The sequence below is a fragment of the Brachyhypopomus gauderio genome, unplaced genomic scaffold (assembly GCF_052324685.1).
Source record: "Brachyhypopomus gauderio isolate BG-103 unplaced genomic scaffold, BGAUD_0.2 sc61, whole genome shotgun sequence".
Lineage (NCBI taxonomy): Eukaryota > Metazoa > Chordata > Actinopteri > Gymnotiformes > Hypopomidae > Brachyhypopomus > Brachyhypopomus gauderio.
Window position 1 is genome coordinate 837,057 of NW_027506882.1, and position 23,512 is coordinate 860,568.

At 37.7% G+C, this 23,512-nt stretch overlaps 1 protein-coding gene across 7 annotated transcripts in view; it reads right to left on the reverse strand.

Moving 5' to 3' along the window:
• Nucleotides 1-15,550: 15,550 nt before the first annotated feature.
• Nucleotides 15,551-23,512, reverse strand: part of mapkap1 (MAPK associated protein 1) — a 67,195-nt gene continuing 59,233 nt past the window's right edge. For all 7 annotated transcript variants that reach the window (XM_076988328.1, XM_076988329.1, XM_076988333.1 and 4 more), the window contains 2 exons: nucleotides 16,426-16,523; nucleotides 15,551-16,181 (listed from right to left, as the gene is read on the reverse strand). In XM_076988328.1, coding sequence (XP_076844443.1) covers nucleotides 16,059-16,181; nucleotides 16,426-16,523 — 221 coding nt within the window. In that variant the 3' untranslated portion in view covers nucleotides 15,551-16,058. The remainder of the gene's footprint in view (nucleotides 16,182-16,425; nucleotides 16,524-23,512) is intronic.

Consider the following 23,512-nt stretch of genomic DNA (forward strand, 5'->3'; position numbering starts at 1 on the left):
TGACAATATCAGAATCAATTGTTGCTGTGCCTCTGGAGCGATTATATAATGCTAGCCCTATGTTCCACACTCCCCTCATGCTCACCAATCCACTCTGAATGTTTCCAGTCAGAAAATCCATGAACAAAAGTTTTGTGCTTACTGGAAAACAGTTTGCAAGCAAAACAATACACACATCCAGTTGAAGGAGAGTAAAGTAGCCACTGCCTAGTCACAGTTTGCCCGTTGGGTAGAGAGCAACTGAGTAGAGCATTTGTAAAGCTCCTACTGGTACCCCCAATGCCTCGATCCCTGACTGAGGCTGGGTACTTAGCACTTCTGTTTTGAAATGCAGTTTCTCCTCCACTAACAAGAATCGACTTGGCTTGGTCGGTAATGGTACAGGGCCATAAAGCAGGGTCGTTTCACACCAGGAGTTGGGGTCCTTGCCCTCCTCATTTGAAAAACGACACTCACACGATGCAGCTGGCTGGTCTGATTGTGGGTCTGACACACCTGCAACTTTCCTTTCATGGTCTTTCTGCTGCTGGTCTGTGGCATTCCTGGTGACACTAAGCCAGTGGTGATCACATCATCATTGCTAGAACTCTGATCACTGCTAACATTAGTAATACTTGTCTCACTCATATCCAGTGGTTTCTCAAAGAAGTTTGAGATCAAAGGTACGCTTTTCAGGAAATCTGCCTGATTTGCTTCCTTAATCTTTTTTGCTTTTCTTTTTGAGGCACCACTTTTTTGTTTGGGATCCATGTTATTAATGGCATGTGTTTCTTAAGATGCAAATATAGAAGTTTGTCTTGCAAATTCCTATTCCTATCCAATACTTACTACGTTGTTTTTATGTTGTATGTTCAGGAACAAAATACAATCACAAAATTGTAGAACCAGATACAATATGTAATAAAAAAGGCTGACCTATAACTATTTAGCTATAAATTGTTGTTATTGTAAATGTATTGTATGTATGTACTATTATAAAGCTTACACTTCTACTATTATCAATAATGTAATATGCAAATAACAATAAACTTTTAAAAAAGCTGTGAGTTGCTAGTTAGCAACGTTACACTAGCCTTGAAAAAGGCTGTGAACCTTTCAAAGTTTAATATAGTAAATATAGTAATGTAATATTATATCATGTAATATAATATATAAGCCTTTGAAAAGACTATGAAAAGAATGTAACAGAATATATGCAATATAGTATAATATAATAATATTTATATATATTATAAAATAATATAATGCAGTATAAAGGGCAATGAGCCTTTAAAAAGGCTGTTGGTTGCTGATCTGGTAATAGCAAGGTAAAAGTTGTAGTAAAAGCACAGAGTAAGTTCGCAATCTGAACTGTCTGAATGTGAGTTTTGATCAATGATCTATATTACTGGATTGGACATCATTTGACTTAGCATGCGCCGCACAGGCGCCATTACTATGTATTGAGTCGTGCATTGAGTCGTGGAGCATCCATGGATGGACATAAAAATGAGATCTAGCAGACAGTCACGCAAGGAAAACCAAAGAGGGACTCAATGTTTTGCCATAAATTGTCAAAACTACAACAACAATATAACAAGATCAAAGGGTATCACATTTCACAGGTCAGTAAAAACAATTTTTATTAAAAAAAATAGCGGTGATGAGGGATGTTGACTGTCCATGCTAGCTTGATTTTGATAAAGCTATGTCGAGTAAACCCACTTAAAAACAAGTTTTCTGTTCCAACAAATTATAATGTATTGTTATTATTATTGTTATCATGTTAGGATAATGTTGTAAATACGATGTTCATTAAAATTATCTCTAAATCTGTATTACTGGGACCGATGTTCAGTCCAGTTGGCATTATGTCCCATAGATACTCTCTCACACAAACTGAATAAATAATGAAACCAAATGAAAATTTAAGTCAATAATTATTTTTTAAATCAACAGGGGTGAGTTTCCCAAAACCTTCTTAGCGCTAAGTACTTCTTAACCTCGTACGTAAGAACGAGGTTACGAAGTACTTAGCGCTAAGAACGTTTTTGGAAACTCACCCCAGGTTAATACAGGTTTTTTTTTTTAATAAATGCCATTTTTCTACACAGATTTCCCAACAAACAAAGAAAATATGAGCTGTACAAATTGTGGCTCAGAAAGTGTGGACGTCTGAGAGGACCGTCATCTACAGCAGGGATATGCAGTGCTCACTGCCCACTAATATCAACCGTACACTGAAGAGGGCACATGTTAGAGAAGGAGCAGTGCCACAGATTTTCAACTTTCCAGACCATATTAATAATAATAAATATTTTACTAAAGTTGATAAAATTATGTAGCCAATGAGAAGTGGCTGCAATAAATGATTTTGAAAATTGTATATTTTGTGTCATGTCAATTTATCTATGTATTTGTGAGAAACTGAATTGTGTAAGCTATTTTCTGCTATCTGACAAAATTTTGTCAAATTTCAGATTCAAACTCATTATTTTCTCCATCATAATTTCATAATTAATTTCACCCACATTTAGCCACGTAGTGCTCAAAGATGCTCCTCCACACTGATGCCATCTCATATTATACTTATAAGAGGTATTGCACTTCAATAATTTATGAAAACTACAGCTGTAATGGGGAGAGTTGACAAAGAGATAAACTCAAATTTGACTTTCAATATCAGAATTGTGATCATAATTAAAACTTATCAAAGTTATTTATTTACAACTTTTTACCATAATTATGATTGAATATCAAAAACATTACATACATGTGTTATTTAGTTTTAGCCAGGTGAAAGAAAAGGGCTTTATGCAGGGTTTTGTTAAAATTTTACCTAAATTACCCAAACAGCTTATAAATTTATCTCTTGGGATAATACGGGATAACAACATCGGCAATGTTCTCACCTTTAATTTAAGCCATATTTGATCAAAATCGGATAAGAAATAAGGGTGCTAGGACTGTTTTTGTGACAGATGGATGCACATCCCACATAGGAACTACACTGCTTTGCTGACATGACTCAATACATAGTAATGGCGCCGAGGGCGGCGCATCGCTAGCTATAGCAGCAACAGGCGATGTCCAATCCAGTAATATAGATCAATGGTTTTGATACTGGCAGGGAATTTTTTATAGATCTTGCATATTCCCTTGTAAGTTCTCGCAACACCTGATTGGCTCAGCCTCTGTGGGAATTTAGGGCAATGTAACAATTTTTCACCACTGAGTGAGAGGGTGGGGGAGGGGCAGCCACTATCTACTATAAAAACATGTCTTGAAACATGTCAAGTCATGTCAAACTGTCATTGAATGGTCATTAAATAAGAAGCTGAATAAAATGTGTTTTCCAATAAATAATCCTCAAACTAAATATCAGGGTTACACACATACGCAGCCACAGCTACTACAACAAAACCACTTGCTGTTTCATCATCTGTCACCAAACCAAAATTGTGCTACTCAGTAAAATTAGCTTGCAGTTCTGTTGTATGAAAAGGCACTTTTCCTTTCATGCGTTCCTTCAGAACTAGAGTGACCACTGATCTCTTTACTGTTGTTTATTAAAGGGGAAACATGAAACTAGTCAAATGGCTTGTTGTTTTCACATAAGTGAAATCACACCCTTGGCCAAATTCACTCAATTTAATCGGAGTCAAAGATAGCATTCATCAGAAAAATTGCTTGTCTTAAATTTAAATAATTGCAAAATTGCTAAATTAATTTGTGTCTCTGCGCTTAAGAGAAATTGAACATAATAATTTTGAAACAATACAAATTCAGAAACATTAAGTAAGGGCCTGAATTTGTAGGTCCCTAGAAAGTCAAGGAGCCATGGTAAATGACTTCTATGGAAGTCAAGGGCCCCATAGCAGGGGCCCTCGTGATCAAGGGCCCTCTAATGGTATGCCCTGCTCTTCTCTAGGGCCCCCTGGTAGGGGCTCTCATAACCAGGGCCCTCTAAAAATATGCACCCCTCTTTCCTAGGACCTCTTTTTCAAGGGCCACTGGGCGCTGGCCCCATTGGCCCGGTCAGTAATCCAGCCATGGTAATACCTTATCGGGAGAGATCTGTTCAAAGTGTTTCCATACAGGGGAAACTCTTCTCTTCTTACCAGGCTCCATGAAAACAAGTTCATCTATATCACGGACAAATGGGCGAAACTCCAACATGAATACTAACACGCAACTTTTGCGGGAATCCATTGCGCTTTATATATGTATCCGAAGCTTCGGTATCATTTTGCCCATCACTACAAAAAAGAGAATTGCTTTGCACAGAAAGAGTGTAACTGCAACTGGAGGGGGAAAGGCTACACTTGCACCCTCTCATTTTCATGAGAGGATGGCATCAATAATTGGGGAACCCCTGTTAAGTGGAGTTGTGAGTGAGAAGGAGGGTGACACAGACTTTGCTGATGAACACTGCACAAAAGAACCAGGTAACACACAAACTATATATATATAATTTATTCATTTTATTTTAATAAAGACACAAAACTAAGATTTCTTCTTAGAATTGTTTATTGAACTATTTAACTGCCTTATTTAAAGAGGGGACTATGGATGTTGAGAGTGGCCATGAAGCTGAAGACTGCCAACCCGGCCCCTTCGGCGTCTCCGGTGCCCCACGTACCCCCTTCGGCGTCTCCGGTGCCCCACGTACCCCCTTTGGTGTCTCCGGTGCCCCACATACCCCCTTCGGTGTCTCCGGTGCCCCACGTACCCCCTTCGGCATAAACATTATGAGCCTTTCTTTGGGGGACTTTTAAACCTATGAGCAGAGGTGGGTAGGAACGCGTTACATTTACTCCGTTACATTTACTCAAGTAGATTTTTGGACAAAAATTTACTTGTAAGAGTAGTTTTAATATGAACGACTTCTACTTTTACTTGAGTAAATATGTGCTGAGAAAAACGTGACTTTTACTCCGTTACAATCGGATTTGCGCCGCGTGCTACCGTTACTTTCGTTTTGTAAATAATTCGTCTTTTCAGTGAGAAGACTGACCAACGTCTCGTCACCCGAGTATGAGTGACCAATCAAATGAAGCCGGTCAGTCACGTGATCACATACGGAAACTTTCTCCACCGGTAGCAAGAAAGTGACAGAAAAACCTCCGGAGCATCCGTGACCTCACATACAGCCAATGTTTACATTACAAACGTGTAAAAGGGACAGTCATATAATGCGCTGTCAGTTGTGTCTACCAAACGTGTAGACATTTCAGCCTACAAGAACTCAACATCAAATTTGAGGTCAAACATCAAACTTATCGATGCGATAAGTTTGCCGTATGTATAATTGTGTAATGCTATATCTCTGAGGCATAACGTTTGTATTATGTAATTATTAAATGTAACGCAGTGCAATACTAAAAACCAGTTCACACTCCGAGTGTACACACCAGAGACCGTGGTACACACTAGCAATATATGATGATTAAGTTTGCTACAAATTGATTCAGTTGGCGTCAAGTTGTAGCTACACGTATTGGCTGACAGTCTCATAAGTTAGTGCCTTTGTGGAACAAAGGCCTAATAATTAGGAACAAACAAAAATACATATTTATAATAAATAATTTTTATATATTATATTTATAATAAATTATTTTTGTTCTCATTAAAAATCATTGTTTCCAGTAATTCAATTTCCCATGATGTAATTTGAACTTTGTAACTTGAGTAGCTTTTAATCAAAGTACTTTTTTACTTTTACTCAAGTAAATTTTTGAGTGCATACTTTTACTTGAGTAAAAATTTTGAATACTCTACCCACCTCTGCCTATGAGCCTCCTATGAAAGGACGTTTGAACACCTGAGTAAATTGTATGAGCCCCCAAGAAGGACGTTTATTATTTGTGTACATAAGCATAAGAGAAACATTTTATAAGAGGTTATAGACTGAAATAAAATAAAAAAATTCCATGCATGAAATTACAACTTGGTTTATGACATTCAGCACACATATAAGTGTTGGAGGAAAAACTCTCGAGAGCTGTGTTGAGCTGAAGTTGCTTGGAGTGTTGAGATATTAACTTTGGGTCTGTCTGTCCTTGGGGTGCGCGCTGGTGAATTAAAGCACTTGCGAGTACGACGATAAAGTAATAAGGGTTAATAAACTAAATTTAAGCAAAAAGTGAATTGGAAGTAGTTTGAAAAATTGGAGTTGTATCATGGATATTATTAATGGTTTGGATGATTATTTGGTTGATACTATGGAAAAGCGTGCCGTGCCTAAAGTGAGATCAGAGATGGTGGTGGATGTCAAAGTGTTTTCAGAAATTGCGATCCGAAGGGTTGTGGCCAGACCCGGACGATCGCGGTATGTATAAGGTGGATTGGGAACATATTGAGAAGCACTGGGTTACACAAATCAATAAAAAGAAAAGTAAATTAGAAACTAGTGGAGTTTTGACAAAACAGAAGCGTAAAAACCAACTGGAAAAAGCAGAAACTTATGTCATATGTAAGAACATTAAGAATAAATTTGCCTAAATATTAACTCCAAAGAAAAGTCTGAGACCAAAAAGGCAGACTCTCCTCGGCCCCCTCGGTAAACATAAAAAAACGTGCAATCGCAGCGCTTCACGCAGATGGCGCCTTTGTCTGTGGGAGAAGTGAGTGATTAGGGTGACGCTGATATGGACAAGGCTTGGGAGCTTCAGTGAGAGAGCGTGTGAGTGAGTATGGGAGAGAGATGTACAGTATGTATGTGAGTGTTTGTGTGTAGTGGGTTTGATAGACGTGCGTGTGAGAAAGATGTATGTTTGTGTGTGTGTCTGTGTGAGTGAGTATGGGAGAGAGATGTACAGTATGTATGGGTGTGTCTGTGTAGAGTAGGTTTGAGAGAGATGTATGAATGTGCGAGTGCGTGCGTGGGGGACAGAGACATTCAAAAATAACTGACACACTCACTGGCTCTGAGTGGAGAATCTTTGTTTAAGTGTGATTTGGACCATACAAACAAATGGTTGTAATTCGGGACCCATTTTTGTGTGGTTTAACCCAATAGTGTCTGATTTATGACAAGTTAAACACAGAGGCAAATTCTAGAGGAATGTGTAAGGATTTTACAGCAGTTTTTCCAGGCGAGTTTTGATAATTTTTAGTGCCGGCACACTCTAACTGGAAGTTAATATTTGAAATTATGAAGATCACACCATTAATTTTAATTAGACTTTTTTTTATTTTTAAACTCAATTTTATTAAAATCTACAACTATAATCGACTCCAAAAACAGATAGCACACATGTCAGAGCCGAGACCTTAGAAACGCAGTTGGAACAGAGTGTAAATTAAGAGGTTCAGGCTGAATTAATTGCAGAAATTTGGAGAATAATAATAATAATAAGAAGTACAAGGAATAAAAATATAGTGCTTCTCAAGCACTATAAATAAATTACATTAATAGTTAATATCTTCTGATAAAGAACACTTTTCTTAAACTGTTAGACCTCAGTGCTGCTTTTGATACCATTGATCACAACATTCTACTAAATAGGCTGGAGACATTGGCATAAAAGGTCAAGCACTCTCCTGGTTCAGGCCCTACCTGACACATCGTTACCAATTTGTACTAGTAAATAACGAATGTTCAGAACATACAAAAGTAAAATATGGTGTCCCACAAGGATCTGTACTGGGCCCCATATTATTCTCATTTGTATATGCTACCGCTGGGCACTATCATTCGTAGGCATGGTATAACCTTCCATTGCTATGCAGATGATACTCAGTTGTATATATCTTCTAATCCGGATTATACCAATACTACTCTCAAAATTGCGAATTGCGTCCAGGACATAAAAAACTGAAAACTGGATAGCATCTAATTTTCTTTAACTAAATTCCGATAAGGCTGAGGTACTAATTTTTGGGCCCAAAGCTGCTAGAAGCAATTGGGCTGATATTCCCTTTAACGTAGATGGCTTTTCAGTAACACCTAAATCCATGGCAAAAAGACACATATATGCAAAATCACTAAGGCTGTTATTTTTCCATTTACCCAAGGATTGCCAAGCGGAGACACTTATTTCTTTAACTGATTTCTTTTTCCCTTTAGTCGACTAATAGTCGAATCGGGTTTATAATTTTTTTATTTAGAGCACCTCAAACGGGATCCCGTTCTCATTCAGGACTTTTTTCCTCTTCAAAGTAAAAACCTAAAACACTCAGATAAATGAATAAACACGGTAGGTTGGCTTTATTCAGCTTTTATTTATTTACTTGTATTTTTCCTGTAAATCGGCTTTCAAATCCACTTTTCGTACTTGTGCTGGAAAAAAACCTCAGCGGTGAAATAAAAAATCAACCAATCAGAATATTTTACAACGTTGTTTCTAGGTAAAAGAGAGAAAGGACCTTTTACATTGAGAGCTTTTATTATAAATTGGCAGTTTTATCAACCAATCATATTATCGAATTAGAATCCTGGGGGCATGCTCCAATGGTCTCTCATTTTTATTTGAAACAAATCCAAAATGTTGGCAATCTGTAGCTGTTGTGTTTTTCTTTGAAACCAGCTCGCTTGACTCACAACTAACACTCAATCGTCATTGTGGCTTTTCCCCCTCTTTATGATCTTAGTGAAAACCGCCACTGTCATCATACTGCCCAATCCTTGTAGGTGCAATGATTAGCTTAGCTCAGCAAGTTTTGAAATAAATATATATTAAAACTCTGTTCATTGCGGATGCACTTTTGAAATAATAATGTCGCAGTAGGCAAATTGCCCTGATTTGCACTGGTGGTAGTTGTTTTTAATTTTTTTTTTTAATTATTATTTAAAAGTTGTTCTCTGCACTACGTTATGTAAAATAGTTTAAAAATATTTTTTGTGCAACACCTTTATATTTATTGCTTGTTATGTTATAATATATGTCATTTGCTTTTTATTTGTTTCTTTAATAGTGACACAATCAACCCAATGATTGATGATGCGGGGGGCACCAACCAAAATATCGCCTAGGGCACCACATTGGTCAGGGCCGGCTCTGGTGCCGCGCTTCAGCGCAATGAACAGTCATGTTTGCAGGGTTCATACACCTTCACAAGGTGGAATTAAAACACTTGTATGTCACTTTCAAGGTCCATTTCAATATTTAAGTTAAATATTTATACATATATTCGAAATATTTCGCTTTTTATCAAATTATTTAATGGTTGTTAATTTTCAAAATGGTTGTTAATTTTCTCTCGTGTTTCGTCCTGGAATTACAAACGTAATACAAGAGAACTGTTCAGTCAGACAGCTATTTGTTGTGAAATGAAGTAGTTACAATTTCAAGCATTTTCAAGTACTTTAGCCTCAATTCTTTCAAACCTGGAACACAATGCAACATTAAAATTCGTCACGTAAATGTTTTTCCTTTCTTTTCTGCGCTCCAGATTTCTGTATTTACTTTAACTATCCACCACTGTATTTCCCGCTGTTGGGCGAGTACCAGCCGGCTATAGTCTGTGCTGGATCAAACCATTTTTCAGTGGGAGGGGGTGTATGCACTTAATGGAAAATATGCAGATGGGTAAAAAACATATATTTTAGCTATTGAGCTTATTTTGAGTACAGAATTTTATATTAATGAAAGATTTCAAGATTATATTTAAAATTATAGACTTGAAAAAATAATAAATTGTTGGGCTCTTTGATGGGCCCCCCTGGCCCTGGGGCCCAGGACAACAGACCCGGTTGTCCCCCCGTCGGCGGGGCTGGGGCCACCCAATGGAGGATGGGTTCCCTTTTGAGTCTTGGTCCTCCAGAGGTTTCTTCCTAATCCCCACCATGATAGGGAGTTTTTACTTGCCATTGTCGCTTTTGGCTTGCTCATTAGGGATCTGGACCCATACGATTGTAAAGCTTTTTGACAACATGTGTTGTAAATCCATGTCTTTATGGACCATGTCATGTTGGAAGATGAAGGGGCCAGCTCCAAACTGTTGCCACAAAGTAAGGAGTATGGAATTTTCCAAAATATCTTGGTATGCAGAAGCATTCAGAGTTATTTTCATTGGAACCATGCCAGACAAGTACCATTCTCCTGGCAACCACCAAACCCAGAGAAGCAAGATTTGCCTAGGTGCTTAATTTTAAGCACGTGTAGCCATGGAAGTGATTGAAACACCTGATTTTGATCATTTGGATGGGTGAGCGAATACCTTTGACAATACAGTGTATCTCTCTCTTTTTGTGGGCATTTCATCCTCCTTTAAAGGATCAGAATCCCAACGTTCCCTGTAATGCTCGTCTCACATTCTTTTAAGAGATTCACACCTAATATCAATATTTCTAGCAATATTCTAACTAAATTGAATAGCTATCTATGTGCATTTTCATAGATACACTATGATGCCCACCCTCTTACATCATTGATGGTAACAAGGTGGACATTCTGACAAAGTTAGCCATTATCCAATGTGTGAGCAAAACCAGTCTAACAAAAAAGTGAAATTAGACAAAGAATTGTTTGTTTTTTATATGATTATGATGAAATTATTAAAACTTTCTGCTTGCCCTCGTAACATCTTTCTGGTAACAGAGTGGACATGTTGTGGTTGACCATGTCAGACTGATGGCATAAAATGAGGAATAAGATATTGACATGAGGAAATAGGCACTCACCTTCCACTGTTGTTTCCCTCTGAAACAAACGTATGTGAGCTGTAGGAAATTATGTACTTATGCAAAAAGCTCTTCATTTAAAGAGACAGCTACTTAGGCGTAACAGGTTCGACAGTAACTTGAGGGACGCGATAAACCCTTAAAAATTGTGACATAAACCTCATTGAAGAAAAAAGATTTATAGTTTAGAGAGGACTTAAGCAATATTTTTTAACAACATTAAAATAATGATTAAACCTCATATTTCTATCACAAACAAAAAGCACAACTCCAGGGACATGGGAAATCCCCTAGCATCTGATAAATAAAAACTGTTAAAGGTATAAAAATCAATTTTAGGATAGACTGCATTATGTTTAACAATTGAAGTTTCCTACTACTTTAATAGGATTTACAGAATTTATATTTCTTGCATTTTTACAAAATAAATATAATAATCAGTACTGGGGACGCAAAAGGCACCAAATTGTAGCATGAACCAGATTTTCTGCATCTGATAATGAAAGTAAATGTCTTAGCTTGGAAATATTACATAAATGGAAAAAGGCAGCCTGCCTTAGTGACATAAGTGTGTGTCAAATGAAAGATCAGAATCGATAATGACACCTATGCTTTTTGGGGTAGATTTAGGTGTTACTGGAAAACCATAGGATAATATTAAATATTAGACCAATTGCTTCTTGTAGCTTTTAGTCCAAGAAGCAACACCTCAGTCTAATTGTAATTTAGAAGAACAAAATTAGATGCCATCCAATTTTTTATTTCCTGGAAGCAGGTCTCACTTTTGGGAGTAATACTGCCATCATCTGGAATAGAAGATGTATACAGTGAGCCCCCGCTTAACGACGGGGTTAGAGACTGAAAAGTCCGTCATAAAGCAGTTTTCGTTGTTAAGTGTGACCCTAGATTTAGATACGCTTTGATTGTAAATACAGTATAGAAAAAAAACTAACAACGTTCTTGTGCGTGAGTACAGCTTGAGAAAGAGCGATCGTGTTGCCGAGTTGGGCTGCGGTGGAGGCTGCGCTGCCTCAGCTTATTGTGCACCACTCCACAACACTCCACTGTGCTGCCATTGCTCCGCGTACAGCGCAAAATAAAAACAAATGTTGGTCATAACCCCGGTCCGTCATTAACCAGACCCGGCGTTAAGCGAGGACTCATTGTTCTGAGTAACATCTGCATAGGAATGGAAGCTAATACCACACATAAGAATTATTGTATATATATATATATATATATATATATATATATATATATATATATATATATATATATATATATATATATATATATATATATATATGAGAACAATATGGGGCCAAATTCAGATCCTTGTGGGACACCATATTTTACTTCTGTGCATTCTGAGCATTCATTATTTCCAAGGACAAATTGGCATCAGTATATAGCCAGGACTATGCAATATACCCATTACTTAACATAATAGGATAGAGATGTTCAACAGGCTAGCTAAGCTAATCATGCTAGCTAAAAGACCCTACAACCAGGGGTGTCCAAATTATGGCCCGCGGGCTAACTGCAGCCCAATGTCCAGTTTCCATTGGCCCGCAGCAAATTCTGAAAATACAGTTGAATATGTCTCGCACAAGAAGCTTAAGCTCAACTCTGTTGCACTTCTCAGTTTCAACACAAAAAAGAGTCAGTCATGGAAATGGTGCTTCCCCACTAAGCAAAATTATGCAAAGAAAAATAAAATTATCGCAAGTCAACAGAAATGGCAGCAGTGAAAAAAATCTAAATATCAAGTGAATGTAGAAGATTTCAAACACAGTGGGAAAGAAAAGTTTTTTTTTTTTTTTACATACTAACAAAATAGATTAAAACACCACAACAGCAAGCTATAAGTTGCTAAACTTATAGCCCAGCACGGCAAACCATTCTTAAGCCCTATCCGGACGGGATTAGTTTTTCAGGGGGACGTCTGTGAAAAATATTTCACCCTTGTACTCAGTGATAAAACTCTTGCATCCGGACAGCAATTGAAAAAACAGGAGGACCCGCGAGTTTTTGGCTTTCTCGGTCACATGACATCGCCTTGTCACGTGATAGCATGTTTAATAATGTCACACTGCCAACTCTGATGATTCCTTTTTAACTTTTAACTTTACTACTGTTCAGTTCAGCATTTAAGATCTCCGTTTAAGTTAAGCTATTTTGTTAAACCAATACAGAAAACACATTATAAAAAATCGCTAATGAATGTAAATAGTTAAATAAATCCGTTAAATAAAATAAAATAAATCCATTAAAAAATCCAGTAAATCCATTTTCGCTCGCCGCTGTCTTTACGTGGATCTCCGTGAAAACGCGCGCCCAACATGTAACTATGGTGCGTGGCAGTGGACATATAGCTGTTTTATTAAACGCGAGGTGATGTCTACATGTATAAACTCAGACATGTGGATCCGGACGGGACTAAAATTACCAGACGACCACAGAGTACAGCGAAAAACAGTAGGTAATTCCGCCTGTAATTTTCTCTGAGGACGTCTGAGAAAAACACGGACATGCTCGTTCCGGACGGGATTAAAATCACAGAGGACCCCCCGTAAAAGAGAAAATTACCCCAGGACCCCCTGAGAAACTAATCCCGTCCGGATAGGGCTTTAGACGGTGATTTCATAAAGCAGTACCTCGTCAAAGTCACTGAAATAATGTGCCCAGAAAAAGTGCAAGATTTCAGAATGTGCAGAACGTGACCTAAGCAGCATTTAATATTTCACCAGAAAATGGCAGTAGACTCCCAAAAAAGGTATTTTATATTTCACCAGAAGATGGCAATAGACTCCAAAAAAGCTATTTTATATTTCACCAGAAGATGACAGAGGGCACTGAGCCGAAGATGTATACATTACTGGAGCAGAGACATTTATGTTTGTACTGTACAAGCTGGCATCTATATTAAATAGCCCCTGTTATTTAGTAAACTCCATAACATCCTGTATCCTTAATCTTAACTTAAATCCTTAATTTCAGTTAGCTGAATATTTCCTGAACCAGACTGCATCAGAACAACACAGCTGTTGATGGAGTGAATTGCATTACTATGTACAAAAAGTTTTTATTCTTTTGACTGAATGCCTGCAGATCAAAGCTTTCAATACATCTTGATCCTAACTGCCTGACTGTTTGCAATGTTTAGTATAAATATTGTTCGTTGGCATGGTGACCGGCGTCGGCCAGAGATACCCCCCCCCGAGTCTTGGTTCCTCTCAAGGTTTCTTCCTCATGCCCTTAGGGAGATTTTCCTTGCCACTGTCACCCTTGGCTTGCTCACTGGGGGCTTGGACTCGGACACTTGTAAAGCTGCTTTGTGACAACAACTGTTGTAAAAAGCGCTATATAAATAAAATGTGATTGATTGATATAATCCACCTCACTGTGGATTATATGGCACATAAATTACAGGATACACAAAATCTTTTTCTTTCCTTTCTCTTCTTGATATCATTATCTGTATAATATTAGGGACAATTAATACATTGTACAGCTAATGACTGGAAAATATTCAAATCTTTTTTGCTACACCATTGCTGACCTACGGAAGTGGATTAGGGCCACTATAAAAACAAATGGGGCATTGAAAAAAAGGGCAACCAGAATTCTGAGATTAAAGTCAGAATTCTGACTTTTTTTCCTCACAATTCTGACATTAATGTCACAATTCTGACTTTTTTTCTCACAATTCTGACTTTAATCTCACAATTTTTACTTTTTTCCAAGTACCCACAATTCTGAGAAAAAATTCAGAATTGTGAGAATAAAGTCAGAATTGTGAGAAAAAAGTCAGAATTCTGGCTGCCCCCTTCCCCCCCCCCCCCCCAATGCCCCATTTTTTTATAGTGGCCCTAATCATCTTCCGTACTGACCTTTGTTGAAAGTTGCAAAATATTTTCAGTGCATAACTTTTAGAAGAAAGAACTAACAAAATGTACAAAATGGACCAACTGGATAGTATTGTAAAAACCATAGTCACAATCACAAACATTCACAGAGAAGGTTTTACAACGCAGCAAAATGCCACCAATCAACAGAGATATGCAGTTGGCATGACAAAAATAAACTGGTTCATCAGTAATGGTACTAAGCACTCCATCAGAGGCTGAGGGGGAGCTCTGACCCCTTCATAGACCACCCTTCAGTATTACATATGGGATGCAAAATATAAACTTCAGATTGGAAGACAAAATGAACACACTATTTATAAAACTGGATCAAACACAATGACATACCAAAACAGAATTCCAGTATTTTAGTGCAGTCTTTAATTAGAAAATCTACTGTATACTTATACAGTATGTATATACTGTAGCAAATAATGTTAATTCCATGTCATGTGATAACCTGGTCATCAAAACTTTATACCTTAAAAATAAAGTTTTATTTGAAAATGTCTTTATGCAGTTCCCATCATGGGAACACTCAGTTCCTTTTGCTTTTTGTTTACAATGTAGAGAAAAAAAAATTAATATAAGAAAAGTCTAGTCCAGACAAAACAACAGTCAGAAACCTGAGTTGAAACACGAGTTTTGGATCTGAATAAACACCCTGAATCCAGTTTATAACAGCAGCTTTCAGAGTTGCGTTACATTATGTAAGCTTGACTTAAAAGAAGACAAAATGGGATGATCAAAGAAAGAAAATCTTTCAAACACGCAAATGAAATTAACCTAGAGTCTATAATATACAATATTATTTTCATTAAGAAAAAAAATCATATATTCCGTAGTTTCAGCCAAAGATTCTGATCAAAATTCTCTGATCAACAGTGTGTGGTTCAGTATATTACAGTCCATAGATTCAGATAAAGAAAAAAAACAGTAAAAAAAAAAAAGAAAATAATAATTATTATTTATATATATATATATATATATATATATATATATATATATATATATATATATATATATCAAACAAGAAGAGGGGTTCAAGGTTCCTGCCCAACCATGATTTGAATTCATGTATTGAAATCTTCACACTTTGTAAGAATGCAAAGTTGTCCAACTAAATGGTACCAGGCACTGAAGTACTATGACCAATGAGGGTTTTTTATCTACAGGTCACCCTGAAACTAACTGCTTAAGGTGGGGAGAATTGCAAAGATTTTCCGTTTAAATATTCAAAAATGCAACTTCAAAGTTATGTCCACTGTGTTAGTTTGGAACTTAATTCATTTGCAGGCAGTCCACAGCCTGCAAATGAATTAAGTTCCAAACAAACATTAAGTTTTAAGATTATGTTTATTAAGTTATAAACAAACACACACAGCAGCTACTCAGTACTGTTCCAATTTCCCTATCTTCACCGTTTCTGTATGTTCCAAATAATTACTGTCTTAAGCAGGGCTTCTGTTTAACAAGGATCCCCTTACTCTCCTTTTCTCTCTACTTGGCTCAGAAGGACTCAGTCAAGGGTTTGGCTACACATTCTACTGGCCTGATTTCTTATCCTTCTGGAAGCTGAAGCTAGTACGCCGGCTTATTTTACGCTGCTTCTGGGCAAAGTAGTCTGCTCTTGAAGTGCTGGCACGAGACTCCAGAATGTAGTTCACCTGAGAAAAAGGAGCAGAGAACTTCAACAAGCCATTGCAAAAAACAAAAACAAACATACTTCATACTGATATTATTATAAACTAAGAGTTAAATTGCCCAAGCTTTAAAAAATAAAATCCAGTTTTGTCCTTTGTACTGCGAATATCCTGAATAAGATTCAATTTCTATCACCAAGGTCTGTACACCCACCGCAAAAGACATATAATGACACTAATAGAAATTGACAGTGGGATGAGACTTCACCTTAAGCACGATCTCGTTGACTGTAGCAGCATCACATTCAAAGTAAAGAGCCTTGTAGTCATGGTTGCTAAGATACGTGAGCTTAAATATTGCATGACCTGAAAACATAGGACATTTTTTAATAATGACAGAACTCAGAACACAAGACAACAAAAATATAAAGCCACATCAACAGATAAACAAGTCTCAATACTAACTTTACAAACCAGCTATATATTTTTTTGCGGTCCAACCACCCTATTGTGTTTTATAAGGCTCAATTCTAAAGCAGCTAAAAGCCACCAGAAAATGTATGTTCTGTGTCTCACAGAAATGTGGATTCGATCTGGTGAATATTTGACTCCAAAACAAAGCCACCCTTGTGAGACACAGTTGTGTACGTAGATCAAGATTGTTAGATAATGGAGGAGGAATATGCATAATCTACCAAAATTCTTTTGATATTCTGTATTAAAATTCTATATTAATATAACTAAGCCGGCTACAAATAACAATGCATTTTCACTAACTAATGTGTACAGACCAGCAGGGCCCTAATCTAAATCAGGGGTGGCCACAAGTTTTCAGCTTGCGAGCTACTTATAAGATGACCAAGTCAGAAAGATCTACCGGGGGGACCTAATTATCTAAATAATTTCAGCAATTTTGCAGCAAGTTTAGCAGTAAGCAGTGACAAAAAAATAATGGTAGGAGACATTAACATTTTGAGAATGCAGAGGATCTGCTAAAAAGGACCTTTACTTCAATATTGAACTGTGTTGGCATTACACAAAATGTACCGGGACCTACTCATTATTAGAATCATACCCTAGATTTAATTTTGAAGCTGGGTATCGACATGGATAACAAATACGCTCCTGCAAACCGCAGCAATCCCTGATCTGGTCTCATTCGAGTTGTGATTGAACCTAACGGTAGTTAACTCATCCATTACCACAGGTCACATGACCAAATCCTGTAAACAAGTGGCCATTAAACCTCAGATCAAGAAACCAAATCTTGATCCAACTGTACTTGATCCAATCTAGTTATAGACCCATTTCAAACATATACTTTATATCCACGATCATAGAAAAAGCTGTGGCCCAACAATTAAAGATTAGAAAAGATCCAATCTGGATTGAAGCCACACCACAGTACTGAAACAGCCCTAGATAAAGTAACAAATGATCTCCTTCTTGCCTCAGATCAAGGTTATGTATCTCTAGTAGTGCTTCTCGATCTTGGTGCAGCTTTGACACAATAAATCACATGCTCCTGCTAGAAAGGTTAGAAAGCTGGGTTGGAATCTCATGTACAGCCCTTTCATGGTTTAACTCTTACATAATCAATCACTACCAGCTTGTAGAGCTCAATGATATTCTCTCCAAACATACAAAAGTGAAATATGGAGTCCTGCAAGGCTCTATCTTAGGACCAATATTATTTACATTATATATGCTACCATTGGGGCATTGTTATATGCAAACATTGTGTCAAATTTCACTGCTTTGCAGATGACACCCAACTTTACATATCAGCCAAACCTGATGAAAAATCCAGATTAGGGAAAATTGAGGCCTGTTGTTAAATGCTGGATGTCACAAGACTTCCTGCACCTTAATGGTGACACAACGGAGGTTCTCCTTCTGGGCCCAAATTCCACAAGACAGAAAATTCCAAATTCAATGCTAAATCTCATAGACTACCATTACCATTACAATTACACCTGGCTCAGTAGCCAAAAATCTCAGCGTCATACTCAACTCTGGCCTATCATTTGATAAATACATAGATGCTCCCAGGGCGCCGGGCTAGGGCTGCCCACCGCTCTGGGCATGTGTGATCCTCAGCCCCCTAGTAATCACTAGTGTGTGTGTGTGTGTGTGTTCTGACTGCACAGATGGGTTAAAAGCGGAGAAAAAATTTCGATTGGGGTGTAAAAATCACAAGTGACAAAAATATGGCTCATATGGCACATAATAGTACTAGCCCTGCATTGTATCAGCCCTGCATTGGCTCCTAGTTACATTCTGTACGAATTTTTAAATTCTTCTATTGACTTATAAAGCACTGCATGGGCTTGCTCCTGATTACCTCCAAGAACGTATCTCCTAATATGAATCCCCACATCCACCAAGATCACCGGGGGCTGGCCTCTTATTAGTTCCAACATTTAATAAGGTAAAAGCTGGGGGAGGAGCCTTTTCTCATAAGGGTTCCCAACTATGGAATAACCTTTCAGAATGTCTTGAGGACTCTGACACAGTCTCAATCAAATTAAGTCTAGGTTGAAAACTTATTTAGTTTAGCATTTGGTAATTAATATGCCCCCTTAGATAAAGGTTACAGATCCAGGAGTGCATGGGCAAAGTATTTTATGGTAAACTGGGACACTGGTGCTGTCATCCTGTCACTGCATGTGATCACTGAAGTTTGTTGACAGTGTAATGGATGGATTCCAATGTCACAGGATGCTCCCAAGTCTGTGTTCTGGTTCTGCCCTTTTAGGTAGGCTGTAATAATTTAATGCTAGAGTTCCTGGCATACTCCAGAAATGTTTACAATTTCCTCTGTCCCACATATAATCCCATACAGAGCTAACTTTCCTTCTTTTCTCTTTCCAAATGGATTCCCTCCTACCCGAGAAACACTGAGATGAGGAGAGATGAGCATTTCCTGCTATCCACCCTGGGCCAACCACCTCCTGCCTAACCAGATATGAATGGAGGATCAACCCACTGCCCTGACCCCTCTCACCTCCTCGTATTCTCCCCTGCTATGGCTGTATATCCAAAGCCCTGGACTACTATTACTGACCATCAAGAAGTCTAGTACTCTTAAGGAGACACGGCAGGCAAAAACATCGTTTTATCATGCACTGGTCAATTTTGAGGTTTTAGGCTATTTTGATTCTGTAACATGTATTCTTTCAAACTGTTGGAAAGAAAATGTCCAAATTAAACATTTAGGTGTTTATTTATCTACACTTTGTCTGGATGCGCCTGTAGATTTTTCCTAAATTCACGAAATGTTAGCGTTCTTACGGAGCATGAACCGCCGCTCCCGTTATCTGTATCCTGTCATCATGGGTATCGTTGTAAAGCTCTCTTTCTCCTGCACGAAGATATCTGGTCCAAATATGGTCATTTCCTTTCTATCAGCAACCAATCGTGAAAAAAAAGAGGATGATTGAAACGCAAGCTTGACATCTCATTGGCTGGTGTCGATTTCTGAGAACGTGATTTGTTCAGATGCGTCACGTGGTCACATGCGCTTACACTTCCTGGTTTAGCTTTTTAGTATCTTTATAATATAAAAATGCCAAAAGTATTACTTTTAACAACATCTCAGAAAAGACAACAACTGTCATTTGCGAGAAGATGCAAAGGAAAACTTGCTAAATCAATTAGATAATGAAATGCTTTCACGCAGTGCATTGATGCGTCAGCTGTCCTTCGGAAATAAGTAGACTTTAGATAGCGGGGCGGACCGATGCGCCGCACAGCAAAGCGCGTTTGAACTAATTAGTGGATTAATTTGTCCTAATTGTGTAGGTACAGGGCTTAAAATTAATATCAGACCACGAGTTTTGCAGCAGTTTGATTTTGATTGTGTGAAAGAGATGGATACCGCAAAACTGTATATACATCTATGCATCTTCAAGGTGTAACTAGGGAAGATGTGGCATTTGACGTAAACATGCGGATGATCCTCTTAGCACACGAGTTAGGGTTGGGACATGCAGGTTTACAAAAATAATACAGGTATGGGACAGGGTAGTCTTTCAATTTGTTGTCAGTTTTACTTTTACCCTACAGATTTTTTATTTAGTGGCAGAATACAAATTATGAATAAAAGTTTTAAACACATACCTATTTTATGTTATGTAAAAGTAAAAAATAAATGCACCAATTAAACCTGAAATGAACAGGTAGTGATATCCTATACATTTAATTGTATTGGTAAATGCAGGGTTGAGGCAGCAGCAGGTATGGCCATTTCTACCTTTAGTGAAGGTGTCTCTGCTATGCAGACTGATATGGAGAGGTTGTGGCTGCAAAACACAGTCTTACTGTCAATGTAATGAAGCTGATATGCTCAGAGTATCAAAAGCAGAGGTTGTCGCATCTGACACGCCCGCCAGCGTGAAACACAAGAGCAAACCTGACTACAGCTAAAAAGCTGAAAAGACATCATCATAAATGTGTGAGGGACCTACATATGGAGCAGGGTTGGTTGACTAGGTTGTAAACAGGACTGGGGAACTATTGTGCAGGACAAACAGACATACATACAACAATCTAGGGTGAGAGTTCTACAGGTTGCAGTGTGTGCGCTGTGTTTCCGTTTTAATCAAGTTAAACTTAGTCATTACATTGTTCTGTTTTGCTGTTGTTTGTCCTTTTATCGTTGGGGATGCCCTATATCACTGCTGCTAATGATATGATTTGATTTTGAGTAAGTAAATAATGGTTTCCAATACAAATCCATGAAATTTCAAAATGTATATCTTTAAAGGCCGTTTTCTCAAAATGAGTTTTTTCTTATACTCTGAGCCAGAAATCTCCAGTTCACTTGTACTTACATATATGAAACTTTCCACTTTTATTCATATCTATATTCAGAAGGTTTTTACAGAAGGAATTCTTCATATATCAATTATAGCCTGAATTATCTAACAATTTATGCCTAAAAACATGGCGAAAGTTGATTATTTTTTACTTATGACAGTATTTTCTGATTTATAAAGTAATAAAAAGAGATATTCAGAATTCCTTCTGTGAAAACCTTTGATTCTAATGTGTTAACAAAATGAAACAAGAATTTTGAACCTGACTTTATGCATTGTTCAGATTTCTGTTCTTGAATTGTACACAAATTTGCATATATTTAATTAGATAATGCCTAATTTGCATATTTAAACATAACATTTCAGAAAGCTTGTAATACAAAAAGTTATTCTCTTAATGTCATTAATCAATGTGGTAAGTTTCATGGTGACTGCTTTTAGATATATATTTTTTTACCCTATTCACCTGTAGTGTCTTGCCTTAAGAATTGGAGTTACCTTTCTTTGTCTGCCTAGCAGTCTGGAATATTGTAGGCCCATTGATACTGGACTCTATCAACTTTGCTATCAAAGTAGGATCTTTTCACAGGGACCAGAAATTAGCCATCATTACATTACCACAAAAAAAAAAAAAAAAAGAACAAAAACCCTCTGAATTGCTCCAGCTTCATGCCCATCTCACTAATTTGCGCTGATGTAAAAATCTTTGCAAAAGCACTAGTCACATAAATAGAACCCCTAGTAAATAAACTTGTTCATCATGACCAAACAGGTTTCATCAAAGGGAGGATGGCATATGACAACCTAAGAAGGTTACTTCATATAATTGATCTAGCTGACTCCTCCCAGGAGTCCACTGCTGTGCTCTCACTAGATGCTTTCAGAGCGTTCGACCGTCTGCATTGGGACTACCTATGGCTACTTCTGGAGCACTATGGTTTTAGAACAACATTCACTAGGATGGTTAAAGTTCTCTATTGCTCTCCGACTGCTTCTGTGTTGACAGGTTATTGCAAATCCCATCCTTACTGTTCACAGTCTCTCTAGAACCCCTTGGACAGGCGATCATGCATAGCCAGTCTATCTCCACAATTACACTGTTAGACACCTCTCACCACATCTCATTATTTGCTGATGACATCTCTCAAATCTAAATAAAACTGTCCCCCATGTATTACAATTATTTGATAAATTTCATGATCTGTCTGGTTATAAAATTAATTGGGCAAAATCTTCATTAATGCCAATTAGTCCTCCAAAAGACAAGTTATCTTTACCTTCATTTATTCCAATTGTGACATCCTTTGTATACTTAGGCATCAAAATAAGTTGCTCTATATCAAGCATCCTGCGAGACAATTACTCTGAGCTCACAAAAGATAACTGCAGATCTTCAAAGATGGAGCTCGCTAAAAATCTCGATGCAAGCAAGAGTCACTATCTTAAAAATTAACATTCTGCCACGCTTTAACTTCCTATTTTTTATGTTGCCCATGCAGCCACCTCCAAACCTCTTTAGAAACGCACACTCACAATTTTCTAAGTTTATCTGGGCTGGCAAAAGGGCCAGAATTCGCCTCTCGACACTACAACTGCCCAAAGAAGTAGGTGGACTTGCTCTCCCTGATTTAAAACTCTACTTTCTTGCTTTTCAAACCAGATCCGATCTATATATATTTTGATGGATCCAGAATCACACATTCTGTGGCGTCCAATAGAAGCTAGGTTGACCTATCCTAACCAACTCAGAGATGTACCTTTCATACAGATATGGCAAAAAAGTGCACTGAGACTTGGTACTATTCTCAGCTTTACCCTGAGAGCTTGGCACAATGCTGAACGGATACTGGGTGGTCCATTTAAGCTGACTTTGTCCTCTCCCTTATGGAACAACCCTTGTTTAACATTAGGCAAACAACCCTTTATGTCTCCTATATGGTCATCCAAAGGCATCCACACAGCTAATGACATTTACTATAATGGCACACTGCGCACATTCCAAGACCTCCAACACCAGTATGATCTACCAGGCTCATCTTATTTCCTTTACCTCCAGCTCAGATCCTTGATGAAGGCATATGGAGTGCCTTGGCACCCATTACAGTCACATCCCCTATCTAATCGTATCTGTCCTAGTAGCCCTTCACAAGGCTTGGTGACAAAACTGTACAACCTTCTGATAAGGAACTCCATGAAACCACCTTCTGTTATGTCAATATGGGATAGGGAGCTTAAGGTAATGGGTGTCGAACCAAACTGGGAGTTGATATGGAACAATTTACCACTAACATCTAAGTGCCTGGCACACCAATTAATTCACTATAAGATAGTCCACAAGGCATATACGACACCATACATATGTTTCAAAATGAATATCTCCCAAAGTCCACAATGCATGCTTTGCCAGAATGCCACAGGCACCTTCCTTCATATGTTTTGGGAATGTCCTATTGTGAGTACACTTTGGAAATATGTTATTAAGATGCTATCCGAGTTTCTTGACCTTACTCTTGTTTTAGACCCCTGCTTTTGTTT